Here is a 26,151-nt window from a genome sequence, read left to right as displayed (position 1 = left end):
GGCAGCAATAAGGATAAATAAACTCAGAGTTCCCATCATCTCCTGGGTCGCCCTTCATCTGTCTGTTGCTCTGGCACACATATGTTTTTCTAAATTCACTCTTGTTAATGTAAATACCTGCATGCAAGTACATGAGTAAATTACTTTTCATTTTACAACCTACTGCTCATACAAGCCCATTTATAGGCTCCTGTGGTGTAAAAGGCCAGCAGCGTAGCAGTGTGATCACACAATAAAACAAATTCAGAAAAATCCAACTTTCATTTTGAGAACCTGTACTCAATAGGGAGAAAAATCACTTGTCAAGATGGGACTTTTTAAAATTCCCAGTGGACAATTGTTGGTACCCCTAACAATTTGTTAACGATGATTATGTTAAAGATAAAATTATGCATTATTGTTTTCAGTTATTTATAGGATTCAAGAACTTATAATTAGCAATCCATCTTTTCTTTACCCAGGGGTATGACTATCATGTAACACAGAGTCCCAGTTCTTCTAGCCACTGGACACTGAGCTGGACAAGAACACATATTAATCTCGTCCCCACAGAGAGTGAGTAGGATGATTAGGGAGGATAAGAAAAACTCTGCAGCAAAGAATGGGGTCACCAAGTCTTCACAACATCCATTTTTCGCTTTATTTATTGAGATGTTTGAAACTGATGTTGGAAAAACTTCATTAAAACAAATCAAAGATGTCTGTCTTCAAACCCGAATTACCAAACTCTCTAAATGTTCCAACCTTGTGAAATGCTAAAGGAAATAAAGCTTAGAATGTTTCTCCCCACTCCATATAATGTATAAGATTATGGCTGGATTTTAGTTTTCAGTTTGAAATTGTTTCTGCAATAAAGGATGGATTTTCTGATTTATTATTTTTTTAACTCATCTTTACTTTGATGCTAATTTGTCTTAATTTGTCACACATAGGCATGAATTCACACGTTGCATTAACATTCTCTTCACCCAGATCTCTGCGAGTTTTAATATGGCCATCTGCAAAGTGTGTGTTTGCTGGTTTGACTCAAACTTGTCAAACAACAATATCGGGCTTTCTATTGAAACTTACCACAGATCCTTCTTTATAACGATCATCTACTATGACATCTCATATATCAAATTTTGTGCAAATGTGCTTTTGTCACTCTTTTAGTCTCTCGTTCCATTTCTGTCCATTTGTCACAAGACATTGGTGCAGTATAACATTCTTGATGTCTTCCATGTGTCTCTGTTCACAGCTGTAGAGGATACGACTAGAAATGAGAAATATTTAAGAAAATAACCCAGAAACCAGAACTCTCTTTCATTTGTTTACCATGTGTTTCTGATATTCTTGGTTCTTCATGTTTTAGCTGTTTTTAGCTAAAACATGAAATAACCTCATTTTTTTGTTACTGACTTCTTTTCTATTGCTTCTCATCTACAGGATGATGGAGATGTGGAAGACGACATGACACTTCATGAGGTAAGACCCACAGTTGGTGACACAATGTTTGTATTGTGGCACAAACTTCCCAATTAATAGGAGCTCTCTCCCAGCAGAACAATACACTATTATACATCTTGACAGTCCTTAAAAATGTCCCTGATGATGTCTTTAAGATAATCTGACTCAGTGTTTGAAGTATTGAGCTGTCCATAAAGGAAATGGGGCGCAGCAGTTGTAGGGGCACCTTCCAGACATGACCATGAGGGAAATCATGGAGGTTATGGTTACTACCTTTCTGTCTCTGACTGAAGCTTCAATAATGTAAGAGGAATTCAATTTCAAAGTTGCGATGAATAAACTGCCAGGCGTGGTGTGTACTGTTCTGTAAATGAGAACTCTGTTCAAAGAAAAGTAAATGGAAGATTTTATTTGGTAATTTGGAGAGAATGAACAGGAAAATTATTTTCTAAGTCTTTTTTATGAGTATTTTTTAATTATTACTGAAATGGTTACCAAATAGAGATGTAGCACACGATGATATACTACATTGGGTTCTCAACTATGAGACAAAATAGGATGGAGGTATGTTTTTGAGAAGACTAAGAATCACCTCTTTTTTTTTAAATAATGAAAAGGTTTTGCAAATCACAGGAACTCTAACTGGTCTTCAGTTATTCAGTTTGACTAGTCCATCTACTGTGGATTCTATGATTCTCTTTGTTTTGTGATGACCTTAATGTCTCATTTGTATTTTTGTAAATGGAGTAAAGATTTCATTAATATTTAGCTGTGAATCTCCTCTGTATTGATTTATCTGAGTCAGGTTTGATCATTTTAATACTTTAGTGTTTGAGCTACATTTGATAGTAACAAATACAAAAATAGTTTGCAACTTTTCCAAACAAGCATATATGTAGCCTTTGACGAAAGTTTTTGTTGAAATTGTAGAATTTTAGTTATTATCTTTTAGATGGGATTTATCTGCTGATTTTGAGGGTTAGGGTTGATGATGGTGTCACACAGAGGAACTTCTTTCAAGTCTTTGATACATGGAGACTACTTTTCATTCAATCTGTTCTAATTTCGAAGCCTATGTTTGTCTTACTGGAAACTCTGATTACGCTTGATGTCATCACAGTCCGACAAACCTTGGCCCTTCACTTTTTTCAATGTGCCCAGATGGGTCACTTACCCTGGAGTCATATATTTTTGGATATGACATCATTCATAATTCATCCATCAACAGAACCTCTCATTTCCTTTCTGTCAGAAACATATTCCTCACCCTTTTTTTTTCTTCCCTTCGTTCACTCGAATAACGTTCACCTTTCATAAATCTGCCATGTCACTGCTTCTGTCTTTGTCTCTCTTTGTTTGCCTCTGGTGCTGAGCAGCATTGCAGTGTAGGTTGCCTTTGATTTATAATCACTCAGCGCTGCATCTGTGCCACTAAATGGATGTGATGTGTCAAATAGTGGTTTGGAAAATATGATGCTTTTATCAGCTGATCACAGGCTGATATTAGCATAAAGGCTTCATCTGTTGTCAGTATTTTCTGAACACACTTTTTTTACAGCCTAACCACAAAAATGTACAGCCAATAAAGACAGGCTCTAAATGTGGGAGTTAGTTGGGTTTTTTTTTTTTTTTACTGAGAATAATGTTTAAAATCTTGTTAATCGAGTTGTATTGACCACTGACACTAAGGCAAAGCACTTCACTGTTTTTGTCGTCTTTCTGTCTTGTTAAGTTTTTGCTGATCATCTCTGATCCTCCAAATCTGTGTGGTTTGCAGATTGCAGAGTGGGAGGAGAGGCAGCTTGATGAGCAAGTCGACTTCAACAACTGCAAGATTGACCCCGCCCCTTTTCAACTGGTGGAGCGCACTTTGCTGTATAAGGTCTGATTGGAGCTACAGCTACTGTTTACCCTCTTTGTGCATAAAAGTGCATCCTTCTCATTGGGTGTGTTTCTCAGTGTTTAGAGTCATTAACCGGTTGCCACTCTGAGCTGCACAGAGCTTCCAAGCTTTACAGTATTCACAACACTTGACTGTGTTCTCACAGTGTCATATTATAAACCTCAATGCTGAGGTTTTATGGTAGACCAACATAAAGTAGCACATTGTTGTGAAGTGGAGGGAAAATCTGAAAAGTGTGGTGTGCATTTGTATTTTGACACTCCTGAGTTCTGATCAGATGAGACCAATCTTTTGCTTTGAGTCAAATTACTTTGTGTGGTGGAAAACTAGAACTGCACATCATCCTGGACACATCATACTGTCAAGCATTTTGGTGGTGGCAGCATCATGCTGTGGGAATTCCTTTCTTCATCTGGTACACTAAAGGGCTGATGACATGAATAATAGTTTACCTTCCAGAACCAAAAAAACCTACGCATACAGCAGGTGCTTCAATTAAATGGTTTACATGACGGTATAGTCACATGTTAGAATGGCCCAGTCAAAGTCCAGACCTAAATCAAAAGACTATTTGTGGCGAGACTTAATAATTTACATTTACTTAGTTTGAGCTATTTTGTGACGAATTGCAGATGTTTAAATTTTTAGATGTGCAAAACTAAAGCTGACTTGCAGCAAAAGCTGGATTTAAAGTGCTTGCCCCTATTTTTAAGTTTTCTTCAACTTTGTAGCTATGTGCTAATTTGTTTTAGACTGACACATGAAATCTTCTTAAAATACATTTAAGTCTGTATTGTATAAACTTTAAGTAACTAAAGCTAGCATGAGCAAAACCATTCCCATGTTTTAAAAAGAAATGTTCTTTATCACAAAATGCAAAGTCATGACTTTCAACATTTCAGAGAAAACCATCACTGACTAAAATGGCTAAAGATGTTTTTTTAATCATTTTTTAAAATGATAGCTAGTTATTCTTGCTCTACAGATCGCATTTTAAAGTAAAACTCAGACCCTCAGTAAAACTGTTTATACGATTGGTGTGTTGGTTTTTAAAACCAGTTCTTAGAGTTGATCCACCACTGAGAGAGATTTTTAGTTTTCATTTTTTACACACAAGAAGAAGCGAGTCACGTTCAAGAAGCGCCTGTGATGAATTGTGAAAGTTTTGGTGAACCAGTCAGGCAGTTTTAGAGACAAAAACAAGTTTTTGTTTAACTAAAAATGACATCCCATCTAGAATCCAGGGCAAAGTATTTAATATAACAGCTAAAATCTGATTCAATTTATTATAATCTGTGGTTTAAAAAGCTGTGCATTGTTCCCAAACTGATCAGACAACTTAGCTTTGTTTTATAAAACAATTTTGAAACCAATGGAGCTAAGAAATGAAAAATACTTGCTCATAAACTCATTGGGAAAACTTTTTCCTTTTGGTTTTTCTCTTTGACTGAGCTTATTTATACGGCACTTGACTTTGTTTATTCCCTCTTCATTCATCTGCTGCACAGTAAGATGAACTGCAGCAGGGCATCCAGTTGTCATGGGAATAGAGTATTACCAACGTAATCATCTTATAAACAGTAGGAAAGGACAATTGAAGTTAAAGTTTATTAAATGCTGAGTGAAAGAAAGGAGCTTCACTCTACTTTCTTTCCTGCTTCACATTTCTGCAGCGCTGAGGAGGCTCAGTCTACAGCCACGCAAACACAGCAGTGGGTTGAAATACTTCATACAGAGTACACCTGCATAGAGCTGCTTTGACTTGCCAGCGGCCATGGCAGCACCTAATGTCTCCCATCTATAATGCTATCGTGGCTCTCCAAAGTCCTTGGGGCTCTTTATGAATACTCTTTAAACATTTAAGATCGAGGGGTCCTGCGCCAATCCATCTCGCTTCCCTCCTTCCACTGCATCTTGCAAAAAGTCAACATCACGCATCCCTCTACATTTAGTGTCATCATTTTTATAAGAAAATACAAAGGCACATTGGTGTGGTATTCATTGGTGATAGTTGGTGGGATTCTTCCTATGTTTCTGTGCCAAAGGACAGTGGAATAAATATAAACACAGGTTGTAGCTACTGGGATCTCTGGTTGCTGATAATTGGTGTGCTGCTGATCAGTTGATTGTGAAAAAGCCTGTGCAGCGGCCTCAATCAATGCACCTCAATTTAAAGAGATGCTGGCGTCCTCAGTGAAGCTGCTGCATTCTTCTCTGGGAGACCTATTTGACAAATTACATTACAGCTTACTCTGGCCTAAAAAACACTCAACAATCTTTTTCTTGACACAGCCTTTATACCAAAGAAGGCTGTGCCTTTCTTGGCATAAATAAAGATCAACTCCAGATATCCCAGATGGGGAAAGTCTCCCAAAACTCAAGTGCAGCTTGCCTCAGAAATAAAAACCATATTATCTAACAGAAAATAGTTGAAGATTCAGTCTTTTTATTTTTCTCCAGCTGCACAAATTCACCCTATTGCCATCTCACTGTACAATAAAAGCTAAATCATTGTTCTGCACTAATCAGTCCGATTTTGCACAACTGCACTGTGGCACACTTGCTGTACATATATTTACATATATATATCTGCATTTTTTTTTAAATCTTTGCAAGGACTGCTCTAAGTTGCTTTTATATTAACAGCATTTCATATTTTTACAATTTATAGCATTTTATTTTTTTATTTTATTTTATCTACAACTACTTACTCAGTGGTAGTTGTTATTGTGTCTTGTCTCTATGCTGTAACTGCGAAGTAACTTCTATTCTATTCTATTCTATTCTATTCTATTCTATTCTATTATTCCAATGTAAAACCACTTTGTAGATCCCAACTGGAAATTGTAAATACTATAATCAGGGTAAAGGATGAAGTAGAGCAGAAATATATATATTTAACCTTTTAATAGGTTTTAATTGTCTATTGCCAACCTAACAGCCTGGGAATTCCACCACGATTCATCTCCCTTCAGTTCTCTGTCTGGGATTTTTCCCATTAAGCTCAATTTCTCTGGTTGGACTTCAACCAGGCTACCTACTTATTAGGCTTCCAACTTGGTGGCAACAGTTTTTGTACTGACGGTACACATAGTTTTTCATCTACAGTGTGTGCTGGTCAAATGCATATTAATTAGTTCCACATAAAAATACTTTTTTTGCCTAAAATATATGTCATAAAGCATTTTTCTCCTTTGTTATAACACAAGAGTATTTACAATGATTTGATTCTTCTAATTAGCAAATGGATTTGTGTAAAAGTGCATGTGATTGAATTCATTAACTTGCGTTAGCAATGATTCACTTCAAAGGAAAGCCTGCAGTGATCATCACTTAGTGTTATAATAGCCACACCCGGAAAAATGAATTGCTTCCAAGAATATTGAAATAACCTCATGGTGAGAAGTTAAATGTCAGTAAAGAAGGCTTCAGGAAGTCCAAGAATGTCCAGCATCTCTTGCTAGGGAGTCCTGTAACCAGTAAAGAGCTTCCTCAACATTATAGCAGGAGGACTTAAGTACAGTACATCTGCATAATAAAGCAAACTTTTGACAGAAAATGTCAAGAAAGAAACCATTTTGTTTAAAAAAAAACCCCAAAAAACCCATCAAGAACAGACTCAATTCTGCAGAAAGGACAAGGATAGACAACAGAGGTTTCTCTGATGACTCTCCCTTCCCAGTGTCTGACGCATCATAAAAACCCAACAAGTAAAAGGTGAACAGCAACAGTGAAGAACCTGATACAGTTTATGTGACATCCTGTCATTAAGACATGTGTCTGCCTTACACTCTACAGATGATAATTAGTCACTGGCTAAATCTGATGCAGTGTCTATTCTTTCTTGAGGATAGATGAAGTCAAACATGTGGTAGCTCACTCACAGATCTCAGATCAGCCCAAGAACGCTGGCCACGATGAAGAGTGGGGTCAGAAGGTTGAGCATGATGGAGCTCCATGTCTCAATGCAAAACGGACTATAGACATGTTAAAAGATTATAAAATGTACATTGTTGATAACTGAGCGAGAAACTCTACAGATCCTCACACACCAAGAACATTTGTTCACTTGTCAATGGGCAGAATTCAACAAATAGGCATAAATATGATAACCTTGAGTAAACATACCACCATGTAGCTGCTTTTTATTAAAGCAGAAATACAAGAATAAAGGAGATGTTTTATTTGATGCAGTTCCTAATGTTTAACATTTGACCATGACTGAATAACAATATGGTATTAGTGTTAAATAACACAAACAAACCTAATCACACACACAAAATAATAGTAATCCCTATTATTTATTTTATTTCTGGTGTTTTGATTTTTGAATTATGAATTAAATTAAAGATTACAGGTAGACATTCTGCTCATTATTATTGTCTCATTATTGGCATACATCTTAAAGTTCAGCCACTTAATAGTCAACTTTTATAATTACAGAGCAACAAACAAATACAGGGTAAAAAGAAAAGCCATCATGTTAACTGGATAAGCAAATATCTAAGCATCTCACTAAAATTCTACTGGAGGGATTAAAGCATTTTGTTGGCAACAATTCTGACCTAATTAATGCAATGAGCAGCTTCATTGCTTCAAGTGTCGTGTTAAAGAACCAGATTCTTTGGTTCTGGTGAAAATGTTAATCTTCAGGAGGATCTAAATGTTTTCTGTCATCCAAACAAACAAATATACTAACAGGATTGTTTAAGCTAAAATTATTTTATAATAATTGTTAAAATATGGAAGAATAGTAGTGATACTGAAGAAAAGTTCTAGTTGGAAAGGGTATATTCAAAGGATCCATCCTACCCACCGCCTGCAGTACAGACCTGCAGGAGTTATGTTATGGAATGGGGTTGCTTTAGTAGTTTTTGTTCAGTTCAACATATTAATGGCGATTACTACCTGTTAATACAGAATGAGGTTCTTTTTTGCTTATAAAAAAAGCTTTTTGTCATTCATCAGTCAACCCAAGTCAGTAGATCTACTGGATAAAGGCACTTGATGCAGTCCTACTACCTGCTTATCTGAAGCTTATCTTTTTTAGTAAAATCAGGGTGAATAGACCTTAGTGCTTTAAAAGGTTTAAGCTGAATATTCTTTTTTTTCTTCTTTTTTTCTATAATTAGGTTCAAGCAATAGCTCTGTTAATTCTTTAGCAAGATGGAAACATCTTGCAGTGTTGGTGATAAATCTCACTCCTTTTTGTTGTGTTTTTGATTTCGATTTTTATCAAACAAGTCCATCAGTTTGTTGCCAGCCTTACATAACTGCCATTTAAAGGTATTTATTGCTGTTATAACCATTTGACTGAAAGTAACTGTCTACTCATCTCAGCCTCACCAGTGGCACTATAAAATAACAGCAGTTCATTGGAAAAAAATCACAGAGCAGCCAGCTGAAACAGAAAGGCTTAGTAACTTTTTATGTAAGGTTGACTCCATTAGGCAGCTTTATCTGGATCCAGCGTGTTGTTTATGATTGCAGCATTCTTCATTTGCATTTGTTCTGTTATTTATATGTTTTTGCTTCTGTTTTCTGTGAATGCAGGAATTTCTGTTTGCAGTGTTTGTCTGTTTCATTTGCTTCTTTTTTGTATGTTTTGGCGTTTGCATAATTACCTTGTTTGCAGCTCGTTTTCAAATCAATCAATCAAGTTTATTTATAGCACATTTCAGCAATAAGGCATTTGCTGTGCATTTACACCAGTTTGCATTGTGTTTATATATCTTGGCCACCGTAGTACAATCAGTTATCTGCCTTAATGGCAATATTAATATTGGATGTTAATATCGAGCCAAATTTTTTTTCAGAGCATCCCTCATGTATATTATGCATAGAAACAGCATGGCAGCTTTTCTTCAGTTTTAATTATTAAATAACAAAAATTATATAATAAGCCTCTCAGCAGCTGAATTGTCAAGTGTCTGATTATTCCATAAGTTTTTAAACAGGCTGGTAATGAACCACAAGATTTCACTTTTATCTCACTTCCACACTTGTGTTGGTTCCTCTGTTCAACTTTCCATTTTTAGCTTCTAGCTATTTGGCATCTCCACATACAGTTGTGGCTCTTATGTGGCTGTTAAGCCTCTTTTGTTGCCTACTGCGTTAATAAAGATGCTTTGCTACAAAATTTGGTTCATTATTGTTCCATAGCTAAGATAAAAAAAGCTTTTTTTATGTGCAGTTTAAACAGATCCAATTTTCCAACTGTGATGGTAATTAGCTTTGGCTAATTAGCAACTGCAGGGATAGTATTTTTTCCCCTTTTAAAGTGTGAATGTTCTTGGAAATGTGGCCCAGGAATGTCCAAAGTATCTGTATCCAATTTAGCTGAACATGTTCAGTGAGTGTCTGGTGAATGAAGTGTTGGATAATTAAAGTCAGTGGTGCATTTCCTTAAATGAGCTCCATTTCAAGCCTGAAACATTCACAGAACTGTCTCTGTGAAGGTTCTGGTTGGCTCTAAAGATTAATTCCATCTTTCATCTCCCGTAGACTCACACCATTTTCTCCCTGCTGGGCCTCGACCACGCCTACGTCACCAGCATCGGCCGTCTCATCGGGGTGGTTTCCTTCAAGGAGGTAAGTCTGGTTTCTTCCTCTTTTTTGTGAGAATTGATATATAATCATTGCTGAATTGAATTCTGCTCATATCTGTGACATCCATTAGCACTGTCAGCGCGTTTGTTGTTTTTAAAAGTGTCTCATCAGCAGAGCTGTCGCTGTGCTAAACTAGAATACAGTTTCACAAAGGCGTTTCAGTCACTTTAATGATTCCTCTTTTCTGCCTGTGATTTACTGTGGCAGACATAAGGTTCTTGCAAATTGCTGTCTCTTATCTGTCGTCTCTGTCTGTCCTCTGCCCACGTCCCTCTCCTTACATATCTCCTGCCTCCCTAACAGCTCAAAAATCACTCTTTTTCAATTGGCCAGGAAGTAGAGAGAGGGTTGTTGCTAAGTGCAGGCACTGCTTTCTGACATTTAAAGCTTTTTTGTGCTTTGTTTGCCATCAGACAAAAAGTTCACAGCAGACAAAAGCTGTTCTCTTTTACAGACATTCCTATTATATCACAATATGTTTAGCACATATGATGAAGAAATATAACCAGTTTTTATGCTTTTTTTCTTCCTTGAGTTGTTTCCAACCTAGAACAGGAAGACTGTTGTTTTTTTAACTGAAAAAGTTGTGTGAATCTGAAGCACATTGAAAACTGTTTCAAGTGTGAAAGTGTTTTTTTGTTTTTTTTGTTATATAACTACCTACCTGGTTTGAGTAAAAGACAATCAGATACAAATTTTAGATGGAATAAGGATTTCTTTCTGTAAATGATGATTAGCATAAATAAAGTGGATCCAATACTTTACTGTGTCTAATAAATGGGAAGCTAAAAAAGCTAAACCTAAATTTTTCTGCCCAACTGAAAGACTTGTACTTTGTCCTTCATTTCATTCAGAAATGCAGGACAGTGCATCAATCCGTACATATTTCCATTGTCCTCCTCAAATCCCAAGATCTGATCATAAGTGGTACAAGATTTTAGAGGGAAACCCACACACAACGTTTTCCCTAGCAGCAATATGCAGCTCATTCTTGTTCTCAGGCAAGGAGGTAAATATAGCCCCAGCAGGCAAAGGGCAGCCTGCCTTTTTCTGGTTGAAAACCATATTGTCTGACTTCAAAGAGCTGAATCTTATATCATGTCCTTCACTTTTGGCCGCTGAACTGCTCTGCTGAAGGCTGACAGTCATGGCTTGGAGATGCCAACTGAACCACATGAGCTACTATAAGAAAGATGAAACCCAGCTGAAACAACACACACACACACACACACACACACACAGAGCTGAACCTTCTGATATCTTGAGATTTTGTTCACAAAGCAAAAATAGGACTGGTGACACCTGCAGCCCAAGTGGCGTTCAACTGGGGACAGCTTGCTTAGCTTTATGCCAAAAATGCAGACACTTGGTCAGACACAGATCAGATTTTTCTTCAAAGCATCCATGGTCCTCCTGCCAGAACGTTTTCAGAGACACATGTTCCAGTTTTGTAACACATGTAGGGTCCTTTGACATTCATTTTATTTTTCCAAAACTGTTAATTTTATTATTATTATTTTGCATTAAAATTTTTCTGGATTCTAATTTTCTACTCTAAGCATAGTTCTTAACCCAAAATGTCTGTATTGAGTGGATGAAAAATATTTCAACCAAATAGCCAAAGAATTCCAGATGTAAAAACTGTTATTCACCTTCCACAAATATAATAAAGTCATGTTATATTGAATATTTTTGCAAGATATTTAAAACTCATTCTTTGTGCAAAACAGATAGTCTCACATATCTCATACTTAAAAGAAAGAAAAGTATTCCTTTTGTGAAATCAAAATACATCAGAGTTTAACTTGACACAAAAAAGTGTCCCAAAGAAACCAACAGTAGAACTTAACCAACTGATGGACTGGACTGGGTATATTTCTGGTTTCCTTTTCCAACTTAGGATGAACATCAGCCAAAAAATTATTCTGAACTGTCTTTTTTTGTTCCTTTCTTTTCTAAACTTGTCTTTATTCTTTTAGCTACGCAAAGCCATCGAGGGCTCTGTGACAGTAAAAGGCGTGAAGGTGCGTCCGCCTCTGGCCAACTTAAGGAACAGTGGGACAAGGAAGACGGAGGCAACAGAGCTCCATAAGCTGTGGGACCGTCACAGGAATGTGTCGCTGCCAGAAGAGCAACCCACGTCGGAGTCCGACGAGAAGTCCCAGTGAGGGAAAGCCGAGGACAAACAGGAAGAAGAGGTGCAGGTGGGGGAAGAGGAGGTGGGTGATGCATTGAGATCTTTTAATCTCCAAAGCTACAAACTCCTCAGGGCTACAGATCATTATTTAAATATAGAAAGTTCTCCTACACCATTCTCCCTTCTCTCCACATCTGCCACTCTACCTCCTCCAACACCACCTCCTCGGCTTCTTTACTCACCCAGTGCTTCTTCCAGGAGCCTTGCAGTGGCCCAGCCAGACACTCCACAGGAAGTGTCGGGCTCTCCATGTACCTTTGGGGTCCCACAGTGTATCGTGTTTGTCACTTCCAAAGCTGGGACTGAGTTTTTAAAAAGGGATTTTTTTGTAGATTTTATTTTATTTTATTTTATTTTTTTGCTTGTGTTTAGAGTTGCAATCAAGGTTTGAAGATGCAAAATATGTCAAGCAAGTCTTCCATTTGAGTCCTGAAATTCAAAAAGGAAGAATACTGTAATGTTTATGTGTACTGGGAGTGTGAATGTATGAAAGGAGAAAAATATGTGCATGAAAAGAAGGGCAGCATAGACTCTGTCATATAGGATTTTTATTTTACTGCCTTTAGAACAAATTTCAGTCTTTATTGTCCTCTGTGACGAGGTTCAGTCTTGATAAATCAGGAGGTCTGGAAGAATCAGTTTGTCCCACTACCAAGCACTGAACTGATAAAGGGACAGATGCTGAAGTTGTTTATGTCTTTTCCTGTGCATGCTCACCCCTCTACTGCGAGTCCTAGCGATTAGGCCGAGTGCAGCCAGGCCTGTTGGCACCATAATGTACACTCCCTTTATTCTGTAGCTCTGGCCTCAAGTGACGTGAGGCTGAAATGCACACAAACACTTTGCAGCAGTGCACTCTGATGGTGGATGTTCTCTGCTTATTTAAATCTGACTCTCAGAGTTTCTGAGCGGGTTAGGGAAGATGAGGAGGACCAGAAGGAGGAAGGACAGGAATCAAATGGTTTCTAGAAGAAAAAAAGCAGCTCTGGATGCTCATCAATCTGAATTTAATCGCTGTGTGAGCTGTTATTATATCATCTGAGACACTACACAAACCGCACTTATATAATGGTACAAGATGCTTATAAAATATTAATTGTCTGCTTAAAACCACTGACCGAAATCTATAACGAACCAAGAGGGAGTGATTTAACTTGTTCAGTTGGACAAAATAACTAGAGTTTAGCTGCTGCATTATTGTTAGACTATTGTTAGCATGATTGTGTAACAGCACTGTGTTTTCTGATTCCTGACATGAAAGATAACACTAAATACCTTACAGTTAATAATTCATGTCTTCCATAGTTCCTTGTGTTAAGAGGAAAAACATTTCTTCCAGTTTCTCCCTCCTGTCCTAAACATCCTAAACGCATGCTTTAGGACCAGGCTAAGATTTTTGCCACCATTCTGTTGCCTTATAAAAACACTCCCACCCTCCCAATGCCTTCAGTGGTTTTAAATAGATTTTAGCATCTTTTCTTGTTTGGTTCTGCATAATAGGAAGTGTCTGCAGCGACAAAGCATGGCTTTGCATGAGAGAAAGCATGTGGCATTTATTTTATATGATCAAAACGCACCAAAAGCAACGCAGTCTATTGACCGGATGAATGATGTCTTGGATTTGCCATCCTGTGCCTGTATTTTCTGCCATTCTGCTGCATCTCCCTCTTATCCAGTAATCTTTATTCATTACCTGATTTATAACCAGGTATTGGGGTCTTTGTGGGCTCAGAAACTTACAGATTAATATATTTAATATCATTCTTGTAATCTGAAATCATGATTTTGTGTCTTAACCAATCTCCCTTGTTGACACGTCTCTCTTTTTGTTTCTGGGGAGAATATTCAAGTTTTGTATTTATCTTTTTGTCGTTTTTTAAAATGATTTAAGAGCTATTTTTGTATATTTAACATGCTGTCTGAAACATTTCTACAGTCAAGATTTATTCGTGAAGTGCAAATACACTAACAGGGTGATGGCTTGCGATGTGTGTCTGACGGCAAACTGAAGAACCAGAATAATGAAGTTAAAGGAATGAACTTGCTCATTCCACAAGTGCCTCCTTCTCTTTTATCAGTGGGAATAAAACAGTGCTTCGCTCCTCATAGACATGTAGACCAGACACTTCTCACACTCATTCCAAAATATGTAAGTGGCTTGATGGTGTTTCACGGTAGTGTGGAGTCGCTGCCATGGCAACTGTGGTGTCTGCTCACCCCAGGGGGAGCTGAAAGCTCTCCTCTCATTTGGTTCTGTTCATTTGTTTGCGCCTTTTCATTGATTCTCATTGTTCTGCCGGGTCTTTTCACCTCGCCGCAGACATCTCATCTCATCTGCTGCAGAGAGAGGTCGCTTGCTCTTTATCAACCTGCCTTAATCACAAGTTGTACATTTTCTTTTTATTGATGGATCTGCTTGTGGGTAATTGATTTGTGCAATAACAGTAGTTCATCTCATTTTCTAGACCTGTTTTAATTGATGACAGGTTTATCCAGAAGCCTCTGGAAATTAAAATTCACATTGCAACTGTAATCTGCACTCTTGGTGTCTCAGTTGGGCTTTTTGGAAACCTTATCTGGAAGACTGTGTGGCGTAGCTGCTCCTCTCATCCGAGCCTCCCCAGGCACACAGGCAGTTTTATCATGCTTCCTTCCATCTTCTCCACTCCTTACGGGACTGTGCATTACAGCAAGCCATGAGGTCCAAACCAGAGCGAGAGAGAGGGGAGTAAAATCCCAGAGTTAATTTTCACATCAAAAATTAAAACATTGTTTTTTTGTACATCATGATGAATAAAAATGATTTTAACAAACGAGTCTTTGTGTTGGAGTGTGTTTTCCGTCTGAGAGTCTCAGTCATCCTGCAGCTGCGCTCCTGTCCTCTGTCATCTTTAATTCCCCCTCCAGCGACAGCTGGAACGCACCTGGACTCCTGTTTTTTCTCTCATTCCCCGTGGTGCAAACGCAGCACTACTCAAACCTTTAGATTGTTTAGTTTGTCATAAATATTTTACACCTCCAAATGTCAAAGGTTTTCTTTTTCTACACCCGACTATCGGCAGTTGAACCCTAAAATGAAAGATGTTCTGCATCAGATAATCAAGAAGTCAATCTTCATCTTGATTTATACACATTTTTGCATATTCTGCTCACACACCAAGAGAATTTCTGTTTAAAACGCACCTTTTTTTATTTGAAGGCTATAGATGATTTTCTATTTTCTTTCAGTGTAATTCCTGTCACAGTGATCAGTGACAGGAATTACCCTGTCAAATCACAGTTAGGTCTGGGTGGCCTTACTCAACAAAGGTGTTAGTGCATCACTTTGTTTCTATATGAAGGATTTTTGTGTACTGACCTCCAAGAGTCAGATTGGGAAATTACCTAGACTTTTCCACCTTTAAAGCATGATGGAGGTGAAACATTTTTTACAGATTGATTTTCAGTAGCCTTCAGTCTTGCAATAATTCTGAAGAAACCTCTGTCTGGAGATTGTTGCAGTAAGACAAGTTTAAGACTGTCATGAAATGCTCCATCTCAGGGCAGTAGCAACAATGTTTCACAGTAACAAGTCCTGCTGAGACCTTCAGTTGTTGGTAAGCACTGCTAATCTGCCTCATTTGCTCTTGTTGCTCCTCTTGAAAAAATCTGTGTGGCTGTATATTTAGAAAGTCAGGCAGAGATGAAGTCAGAAATATGATCATTGCCCATGAAAAAAAGTCTACAAAAAGAATAAATCAGAACTAAAATAATAGTGTTGCTAGACCCCAGAGTATGAAGATGTCAAATAATCCTAGAAAGGATTAAACTTTTCTTTTCTCTATGGTGCCCAAGTTTGGGAGTTCCACCACAGGAATACTTCAATAATCCTCCTGAAAATCTGTTATGAAAATCATGATTGTCTAACTTACGTGCAGAGATCACAGATAACATCAGTAAATAGCTGGTATGAACAAAAGAAAACCTGCTAGTTTGAAAGGAATATTCAGATTCTGCTTGTTTTGCTGTATTGATTTGTTCCCCATGGTTCCTTCCCACAGACAAGGTTTTGTTGAGCTATATTCCTGTTAACTGTTAACAAAATCAAGTGCAATAAATCAGTCCAACAGTGAGAGAAATCCCTTTCTTCTTAATTTAATATCCCTTATCTAAATATCACCTGTGGAACAAATAGATCAGAAACAGGATTTGTTTCCGTATGAGGCAGCCATCAACTTCAAGTTTGTTTTAGAAAGTCCAAACCAGGTTCTTAAATAACCCTCTTCATGATAGTGATCCAGGAAAAAAAGATATTATTGTGCGTTCTACCTCAACAGCTCTGATATGTCTAAAGGGTCAAAGTTCAAGAGGTCTTGTTTGCTGAGTATCTCCTGAGAGATGTTTAAGGGAGAAGATATGTTCTCACTATATTGCTTCCCAATGAGCCCCAGAACAATAATACCTGTAGTAATAATACCATCTCAATCTTTGTACTTTATATCTAAAACAGGAATCGAGAGTAATAATGGGACTAGAATAGATGAAAACATCCATATTAACATAATTCTCTAAGGCTGTATGTGGATCATACACAGCATATTGTCCTTGACTACTAATGTCCTCTATTGCACTATTTTACACATATGAACAGCTGATGTGTTGTTCCTGTTCAGTATTCAGCCAACACGACCATTTTAATTTCTAGTGTAGAGCAGTGGCTACATACATTTTATAAAAATCTATATGCATCTATGATTGGCTAGAATGGTTGCGTTCGATAAAAACACATCATCCAGAAGGGCATCTACAGAGTTGCACTGAGATTCTCACTCCCCTGAACATTTAGAAAAATATCAACTCACAGTTTTCATTGACCTAAATATTCCTTCGTTGTGGATTTGTTTAGATAATCTTGATGTTGATGTAGTTAACATATTTCAGTACATAGATCAGACATGGAAAGAAGGGATATACCTCATGTTATCAATAAATTAACATGCAAAGCTAAAGATTTCATTTAACAATCTCCAAACTGAGCTCTTTCACTGAATATTTCTTGGACCATTTTGGACATAAGTAAACAGCATCTGCACATGTTCTTCCAGTCCCTCTGCCTGGCTGTTTTCTGCCCATGTGAACATTCACTAGATGTAAACAAACATAAAAATCTGTTGTTTTGCTGTTTGAGGAGAGCATCTGGAGGTTGGTTACCGAGCGTTGCTTTAAAAGCTTAATGAGCCAAACGTGTTCATTTGTCGGACGGGCTGCTGCTCCGTCCCTCGGTGGGTAGAAGCAGGGAGCAACCGGACCATCTCCAAAGGTTTTGCCTGTCTATCATCGATGAGTGTAATAATTTTCACAGTTTTTAAAGTCTCTGTTGTACCTTTAATCTAAAACCCTCTGTGAGTGATGGGATGTTTATAGCAGGTCTGACCACTGTGTAACTGAGCTGAAAGTGAGAGATCTCTAGACATAGAGGAAGGAATCCTGTAAATGACACTTTATGTGATTTAGGATGTTTGAAGCAGTTGTTTGTAACACCATCTGTCCACACTGGCAAAGTCTGCTTCAGGTAAGTGTTAAATAAAAGTTCTTGCTGCTGTGAGGAATTGATATGTAACTAAGCTGTTACAAGTTTACAGTATAATAATCCAGTGTTCAATGATGGGAGGTAGTGAAAAAGGTCTGTGTCATGCATCTTAATATAATAAGTAGTAATACAACCCTTCTATGAATTAGAATTTGACAAAATAAACACAAATTAATATTGTAATAATGCGACTAAAAGGTGTGTTTTCAGGTTTTATTTCAATTGAAAAGAAACCCAAGAATCAATTGTGGACAGTAACATCAAGTATGTAATAATGTTTAATGACAAGAATGAACAAAAAGGCCAGTGCTACTAAAATCACCTCCACTCACTGGAATCAGTACTCATCTAAATGAAAGCTACGTTTGTCATCGAGAGGACACAAAGGTCAAAGGTGAGCCTCGCTGCTGTAGGTAGGGCCTCCCAGTGGCTCTGGTCCACTCGCCTCTGTGGTCCGTCGTACGGTCACCCACAGGGTCCCTTCAGGACTCAGGGTCCCTCTGACTGACAGGGGATCCATGTCCTCTGGGAACAGGGATTTATGGGTGAAGGTGTTACTGATGCTCCCATCATCCAGAACCTGAAGAAGGAAGATAGAGCATCAGAAAAAGAGAAGCAAAGGAAAACAAAACATGATCCAGAAACATGAACTCTAGTTGGTCAAGAGAGGAGCAAGAGCGGAAAACAGACAAAAAACAAGGTGAGAGGTAAAGCATGTAGTTTTTAAATGTTCAGCACTTTTCTATGCACAGCAGCAAATTACATTTTCATCACTGCCTGATTAAGAAGGTCAACTTGAGTCTTCACGGTCATCAGTGGTAACAAACTAAGTCAGATTGAGGAACTTTTTACTTCTACTGTCTGTCACTGTTTAGTTTGTTCTACATGAGGAACTTTTCTGACTTTTGATGATTATCTGTAAAACCAATAAAAAACAATCTGGACCAGTTAAATATGTAATTTAATTCAGAGATATACAGTAACACTGGTGTGAATGAATCTGGTGGAAAACAGTAAAGCAACAAGGCCACAAAAGTAAAGTCTACAAAAGATTCTCGTTATAATTTCATCGTTCCCAACATCAGCAGAGACGAGGAATCACATAAGTTACAGGCTTGCATTTTATTTATCTGCCCAAACTCCTGCAGTAGTTGTTTCATTTAGCTTTTCTGCATTACACGCCATGTTGTGCTAATGTTGCTGATCTGTTTGCCAGTTTGAGAGACAAAAGCTGTAAAATCCAAGGAGGGATTACAAACTGCTGGAAATGTTTTGAAAAGTAGACAACTGGGTATACTTTGGGTTTTATGAACTTAGCGCAAAGTAATAAGGAACTACTTCATACACACAAGGGCCTGATTTAATAAATAATTGTACTCCTTTCACACATGTCAAATTCATCCTCTTTTTCAGTGAAGTGTGCCTGATATTTTTATAACTTTGTGTATCTAAAAATAATTATATCAATTTCTCCATTTTTATGTTCAGCCCATTCTAACAGCTTGTGCTTCACATCCAGAGTTTAATCTAATAAATGAGCTTTCTAAATAGGAGCTGTTTGAATTGATGCAGTCAGCTGGGGGTATGTGCTGAGGGCACGGGGGTCCGACCCCTCTCGATGTACAGACAATACACTGTGAATATGTATGTGTGCGGGATGCAAAACGAACAGGCTTTTATTTATTACACTAAATTACTGATTTTTATTATAATTACTGATCAGTAAGCTCACCATGGCTAGCACTACAAGGTGCTGCTGATAACATTCTTTAATTTGGAGTGAAGAAGAGTAGATATAGGAGGCTCTTTAAAGGGAAACTATTCTCTGTAGTATAATGGAATGTGTCCTGCGTTCATTTAGAGAGCAAGACTTTCAACAGATACTAGGAAGGCTAAACATGTTGTAAAGTTGCTTTGTTTTGTCTATTAGCCCAGTGGTGTCCAAACATTTTGCTACATGGTCCAAAATCAACAAGTTGGAAGTACTCTGAGGCAACAGAAATCTAAGTTTTATTTTTTTTAAAACTGGTTTTATATGATATTTTTTGTCTTTTTACATAAACAATAGCTAAATGTGCAATATATTAAAAAACAAGCATAGTCAAACCATTGTAGAAAATTAATCTGAAAAATAGAAAAAAATACGACAACAGGATAGGGCTCACTTTTCAAAACCTCTTGCTGTTTGTATCCAGAGTCAAAATTTGCTACTGAGTAAAATTTGCTGGATGGTTGTGTTTCTACTTAACATAAAACTAAGATTAATGAAAATTTATTTAAAAATTAAATAATAAAATAATTGATTAATTGGACATTAGTTATGACTTGTTGCAAAATGGATGCTTGGAATATCAAATATATTTGTGGACCACTTAAGCTTGTGGACAAGCGCTGAAAACTCAAGTGTCATTCGAAAATTATTTTAGTTGCTGAGTTCACTTTGAGATCACTTCATATTTCTGGTTAAGCTAGATTTTAGGGAACACGTGCCATCCTGAGTATAGTTACTCAGTAAGGCAACAGTAAATATGTTAGCCACCATTTTTAGATTTCCAATAACTTCTTTTCACGGGAAAAATAAACAGACACATTCACACCTTCTGTGCGTGAATGACGACATGGTGGTTGTAGGCCATCACTACGATGTCGTGTGGCTCGAACTGACTGAGGTCAGCTGCCATACAGTAGGAATCACAGAGACATCGCACCCCATTTCCCTTCCAGTTCGTCACAGTGCCACCTACAGGAGGAGTGGATACAAAACAGGGCTTCCTGAGGCCTGAAAAACACATTCATGTACAAGACCAGCTGTGCTTTTTATGAATAATAAAAACGTTTATGACTATGAATTACTATGTTTAGTAATTAATACGTATTTGATCTTTGCAAAGCATTAAAGCCAGGCTTTAATACACAGTGTTTGTTTTTAAAGGCTTTTCAACAAGAAAGAAACTCTGTACAGTCTGGAGAGGAAGTAGATACAGTTCTTCAAAATCTTTTGGATATGGTTTAATATTCTGTACAAATTTGTATTCCTATCGACAAATGACAAGAAATATGTCAAAGGAATATCCATTTTTAAAGCAATAGATTACTCTGACACTTTTTTATGGATTTGAGGCAGAACTAGTTTCAAACTAGAAAACTTTCTAAAAAGAAGAAATACTAGATCTTTAAAGCCTCTTGGTGAGGACCTCATTTTTAACTTTTTTTCCCCTGACTCTTGTTACTGTGTCCTGGACTAGTGAGAAATAGACACATCATTAGGTAAATGAGTGTTTTTCTTACCTGGATTTCCAAAGGATGACCTGCTGAAGCTGGGCGGACTGTCGGGCCCCGCTGAGCCCTCCTCTAGTCTGAAAAGACTAGAGCAATTTGCTGAGTGCATAAAAGGCTCAAAAAGAGCATCCAGGGAATCAGAGGATCCATTAGGTGATCCATCTGATCGATATGAGCTGGAAGTGCTATAACGTGATGAGGAGTGATACGAGGAAGAGGATCTTTGGCTGGAAGTTGTCAGTGATGCCATGACTGAAGATATCGGTGGCCTTTAAAACTTGCTGAGAACCAACGTCTATCCCAGATGCAGCCAATCTGTCAGATATGAGTTCTCATTAAACACTGACCGAGTCTGCCAGCAGCTCCTGACCTCATACTAACCATCCTGGAGTCTTTGTTGTAGGGTTTTATAGAGCCCTGCTGCATCATGGGACACAGTGTTGGCTACTCTGCAACGCATTCTGGCTTTAGCCCTAAATGGTAATTTGTCCAAGCACTTGGGCCAAGAGTGCAACGGATAAACTGATAATGAGCGGAGACCGCGTCCTATTCTCACACACAAATACCCACATCCAGAGATAACGCCCATCAGAGCTGCTGGAGACGTTTCTGGCATGTAGTCAGAAATAGAAAAGCCGTTGAGAGGTTAGGGCGTCCATATGACCGACCTTGCATGCAATGTCAAACATATCTGACTCATTTACTTTCTATTCTGCAAACAAATTGAAAGGTTTGCGAATCTAAAGCAGAGGATACTTGAGGAGGCACTCTGTGAGCCAAAATAACAATCTGTGCTCGCTATTTTTGAATTCAATTTTCTGTGTAGAAGACTAACTTTGAATGGATATAGAATGTTGGTCTGGTTTTGTACTTATCCACATAGCAATGATAAATCATTTCCACACTTTATCTGCATTTAATGTGATGTAAATCTTGCACGATAGGAGAAAACAATATTTAAAAAATAAAAATACTTTCAGAAACTGGTTGGAAAATTGTGCGCTGCCTTGATACTTTGATGGAGTACCTTTGGATTCAAAGTCATTGTTAAGTCTTGTTTGGTAGGAATCATCTTGACCTGCCAATGTCTGTCTACTCTGCAAAACTTCTCCAAATCATTCAGGCTGTGAGGCTTTTCTCTCGTTCACTGCTCTGGATATAAGTGTAGACTTGTTGCAATTCTAAAAAATAAAGTTCTTCTTCATCCTGAGTTTCCTAGCCGACACCTGAAGGTGCAGGTGTTGGCATATACTCCCTAGACGAGTCGTTAGTCCGTCACAGGACAAACAAACACCTTTTGTAAAGCAAACAGACCTTTTTGAATTGTTGCTAAAGACTTAAACTTTAGTTTTATCAGTTCATGACACATTGGAGGACATTTATTAGATCAAGAAGAAGCCAAGACACTGTTGTCACAGGCAGAACACAATCAGTACTTCAGTGCTGCTGCTGTCGGAGTCTTGACAGCTTCCAGGACTGGATTCCTTTGTCTTTTTTATCAATAATGGGGGAATGTTCAGTTGTAGAAATGTTACTGTTGCACTGTTTTTTTTTTGTTTGTTTGTTTGTTTGTTTGTTTTTCAAATATTGATCTTTGCTGTGCCACAGTGACTGTGGATTTATTTTCTCCTGATTCATAACTACAATGAACTCCATTTCAGCCTCTCTGTAAAAAAAAGCTTTAGCTAAAGGACACAAATCAGCAAATGTCAAGAGAATCCTCCTGAGGCTGAGCTTTCCTTCACGTTAATCAGATTTACTATAGCTGATGACAGGTGTGAAGTCAAGAGGGATGAATGCTGGAGCAGAATCAAAAAGTGGTTTAAGCAAAATTGTAAAGAATCTGCAACCACTTTTATTTATAGGATATTTTTACCTGAAAAGTTGAAAAGATTTTAAATATGTTTAACATAGTGTCATCACAAAACTGTTGCATTATATTAACAGGGGTATGTAGACTTTTTCTACCCCTCTGTTAACCTTCATGTTTTCTATGACATTTACAAATTGTCCTAAAATCACTATGACATTCAGGACTGTCACATAGATGAATACCTTTAATAATTTGTGCTTGTACAGTCCAGCCTTTGCCTCATGCTCAGAGAACTTTGTGTCAGCAGTAATTCTGCAGGTAACATGAAGCACTGACAGCTCCATTGTGTTCCCCCACCAGTGGAACAAATGCATCTGCCTTTGTGAAACAGCATACATTAATAAGTCCTTGAAAAGCCTAAAACCTTGACCCTGTACAAGATGCTACTATTCAGGATGGAAAGACAATAGAAAAGAGACAAAGTGGGAGAAAGTAGACTCAACTGTTTTCTCCAGCCTCTCTCAACTGGGCAGTAGAGGACTTCATCCTCAACTCCCTCACTGGGGACCCAGTACCTCCTCTGGGAATTTTTTCAGCCCCCAATGACATATTTTGGTCTTCAGAGTCCAGAGCTGCCTCGCTCCAGATGGTGGACAGTCAGTCGGTGCACCATGGCTGAACTCAGAGGAGATAAAATGATGGTGTTAATGAGGCAAGAAGTACACAGAGAACACCATCATAGGTCCATTTAGGTTTCCTGAGCATGACTGAGTCATTGTTAAATCAACCTGCGTCAATGTGTTTGCAGCTGCAAAACGTTCAGGAAATGTAGAAATCTGCATGGAGAAATTTAGACTCACAGAGTTCAGCAAAGGAAAGTTTTATCACTTTCTGAAAAATAATGTTTCGGGGCAATTGCTTTTTCACATTGGGCCAGCCTGATAAGGACGTTTTCAGTAGTACCATAATGTGGTAATAACTAAACTTTTATTTCCTACTCAATAATATTTGTCACTAAATTGTTTGTTTCAAACGTTTCTTCATGTTTGACATTAGTTTTAAACCACTTCGCCCTCCAGATGCTTTTGCTCTAGGTAGTCATTTCTAATTTATAAATTGTCTTATTTTGAAGAGAGTCTGGTATAATTGAGAAAAATGCTTCATGACTGTAGAGGGAGTTTTTTATATAGTGATTGAAATGAAACAACTATAAAACTTGAAAAGAAGAAGCCTTATTTTGCTCTCTCATCTCTGTATCTTCAACTAAAAAGACCACATGTTTCCTCAAGTTCAACAATAAAACTTCAGATTCTGGGATTTACTTAAGTCTTGGCCCAGATATTACTGCATATCTTTAGAGCACCGCCTGAATGGCAGCCACTCAGACCCGAGGCTCAGAATCAGATTTTTCAGTCTGCGGTGTATATCGGATCCGATCAGGGCCGCCTGAGCCGGGGGGATCAGATGCCGCTCCGCTTTGCTTCACAACCTTGACTAGATGAGATTTTATACCAAAAATAGGATTTTTCTGAAAGGTGCTTCATATCAGCTCTTTTTTGTGATGCAAACAACTGTTAAACCTTACAGCAGAGCACTCTGTTAACTCTTATTTTGACTAAATGTTGAAGATTTTATGGTTTCATGTTTTTTTAACATGCTGCAGGTATGCACTATGCTCTCACAGTGAAGGAAAATAGTTTCTTTATCCACATTAGTGCTTGATATAAAAGTGTTAAGCATTCAGGATTATTATATGATACAAGATTTGAGATCTAATCACTATTCACCTTAAAATTGCAAAATTCTTGTTTTCAAACATATTGCTGTCTTTATTGTTCTTGTTGTGGTTTGATTTTCACTATGATATGTTTGGAAAAGACTGACATTGTTACAATAATTTATGAGAAGAGGTAAAAAAAACCCCCCAAAAACTAATATTTTGCCCCAACTTTAGGGACAACAGGGTTTGGAGGGACATACCAAAAATTAAGGTTAATCCATCAGAAGTAGAAATTTAAAATAGCTCCTCAAGTAGCTTAGTAAGGGTGATGTTTGTGGTTGTGGGAATATAACTAAGCTCAGATTTTGGTTATGAGGCCAAACTATAACATTATACTGTTTACATATAAATATATGTATATACAAAACTAACGTGAAACTCGTGACCTGATATTCATTGAAAAACCAAACCTGAAAAACATATCATTTCATGTGTTGTTTTTGTATGCCTGGACCTTGCTTTTCTTCTCATGCCGGATGTTGTTTTTTTTGTTTGTTTGTTTGTTTTCAGATGAAAAATTTTCGCACGGATGGTTTCTTCGTTATATCATTTGCTTTAACCAGTTTTCTCTTCTGCAACACAGCAATGTGTCTGTATTTCATGTTACTTTCCACAGAAAACAATTAAATTTCTGAATTTCAAATATGTCTGTGACAAGTATGGATTTTCCCACTCCCTTTAACTTGTTAGAAAACCATAAGTTTTTTGTTTTGTTTTGTTTTTTAAATTTGCCTTTTAGTTGCAGAATATTTCAGAATATAGCTCCTCCTCTGTGCGAAAATCAGCCAGTCTCAAGTTAACTCAGACATGGTCATCTCTTATAAAAACACTTCATTTCGACAAAATTGTATTGTAAGCTCCCAAGAGAGTCACAATGTCCTTTGAAAAGTGAAATATGCCTAAAGAATCAGCAGTTTTAACCTTATTTCCTGTTTCAGCTGTCTGATGATGCCATAAAGTCTTACTAGGGATCATGTCTTCATGCCAGTAAGCTAACTGCAAATTGATTTACACTGTGTTAACTGTGATTATTGGTGTTATAGGAGGAAATACAATAGTTTAATGCATGATTAGTCAGAGAGCACTGTATGTTACAGAGATGCACCGACAGACTGACTGCTGATCAGAATCTGCCAGATTTGATTCAAACTTCTTTTGACCTGTGTTGCTGTTTGAAACCTAAAAAGTCAGATCTTTATCCAATCAGTGAATGACCTATTTGAAAGCAGTACCGGTGCGCACTAACAACGTCCTTTGGTGTGAAGGGCGGCTGTTTCATAGTGAAGCAGTCTGGATAAGCTACTTTCAGTAACAAAGGTGTTCAAAATGAAATTAGAGGAAGCATAGAGCTGTGAGAAAGTATTTAAAAGGAAATTATATTTTTGAAGGTGCTAGAGAGCGAGACTTAAAGCAGATAACAGGAAGGCTGAACACAAGACAGCAAAGTTGTTGTTTTTTTATCCTTTTGAACTTTCAGCGTCTCTACCAGGAAACATGATGGGTTTGAAAATGTTGGCAGATTGTCAGAACAGTTGACGGTTTTCTAATGGTA

At 37.6% G+C, this 26,151-nt stretch overlaps 2 protein-coding genes across 2 annotated transcripts in view; one reads left to right on the top strand and one right to left on the bottom strand.

Annotated features, from left to right (window-relative positions):
• LOC114162003 (chloride channel protein 2-like) overlaps positions 1-14,974 on the top strand; it is a 78,578-nt gene extending 63,604 nt beyond the window's left edge. Inside the window, exons 21-24 of the mRNA XM_028045746.1 lie at positions 1,429-1,467; positions 3,227-3,331; positions 9,857-9,943; positions 11,941-14,974. Of these exons, the coding sequence (XP_027901547.1) occupies positions 1,429-1,467; positions 3,227-3,331; positions 9,857-9,943; positions 11,941-12,129 (420 nt within the window). The 3' untranslated portion in view covers positions 12,130-14,974. The remainder of the gene's footprint in view (positions 1-1,428; positions 1,468-3,226; positions 3,332-9,856; positions 9,944-11,940) is intronic.
• A 2,952-nt stretch (positions 14,975-17,926) lies between these two features.
• Positions 17,927-26,151, bottom strand: part of hspb12 (heat shock protein, alpha-crystallin-related, b12) — a 30,905-nt gene continuing 22,680 nt past the window's right edge. Inside the window, exon 2 of the mRNA XM_028045734.1 lies at positions 17,927-18,307. Coding sequence (XP_027901535.1) covers positions 18,116-18,307 — 192 coding nt within the window. The 3' untranslated portion in view covers positions 17,927-18,115. The remainder of the gene's footprint in view (positions 18,308-26,151) is intronic.

Source organism: Xiphophorus couchianus, chromosome 18, assembly GCF_001444195.1.
Source record: "Xiphophorus couchianus chromosome 18, X_couchianus-1.0, whole genome shotgun sequence".
Lineage (NCBI taxonomy): Eukaryota > Metazoa > Chordata > Actinopteri > Cyprinodontiformes > Poeciliidae > Xiphophorus > Xiphophorus couchianus.
Note: the sequence above shows the minus strand (reverse complement) of the source record. Positions and strands in the feature narration are given on the sequence as shown.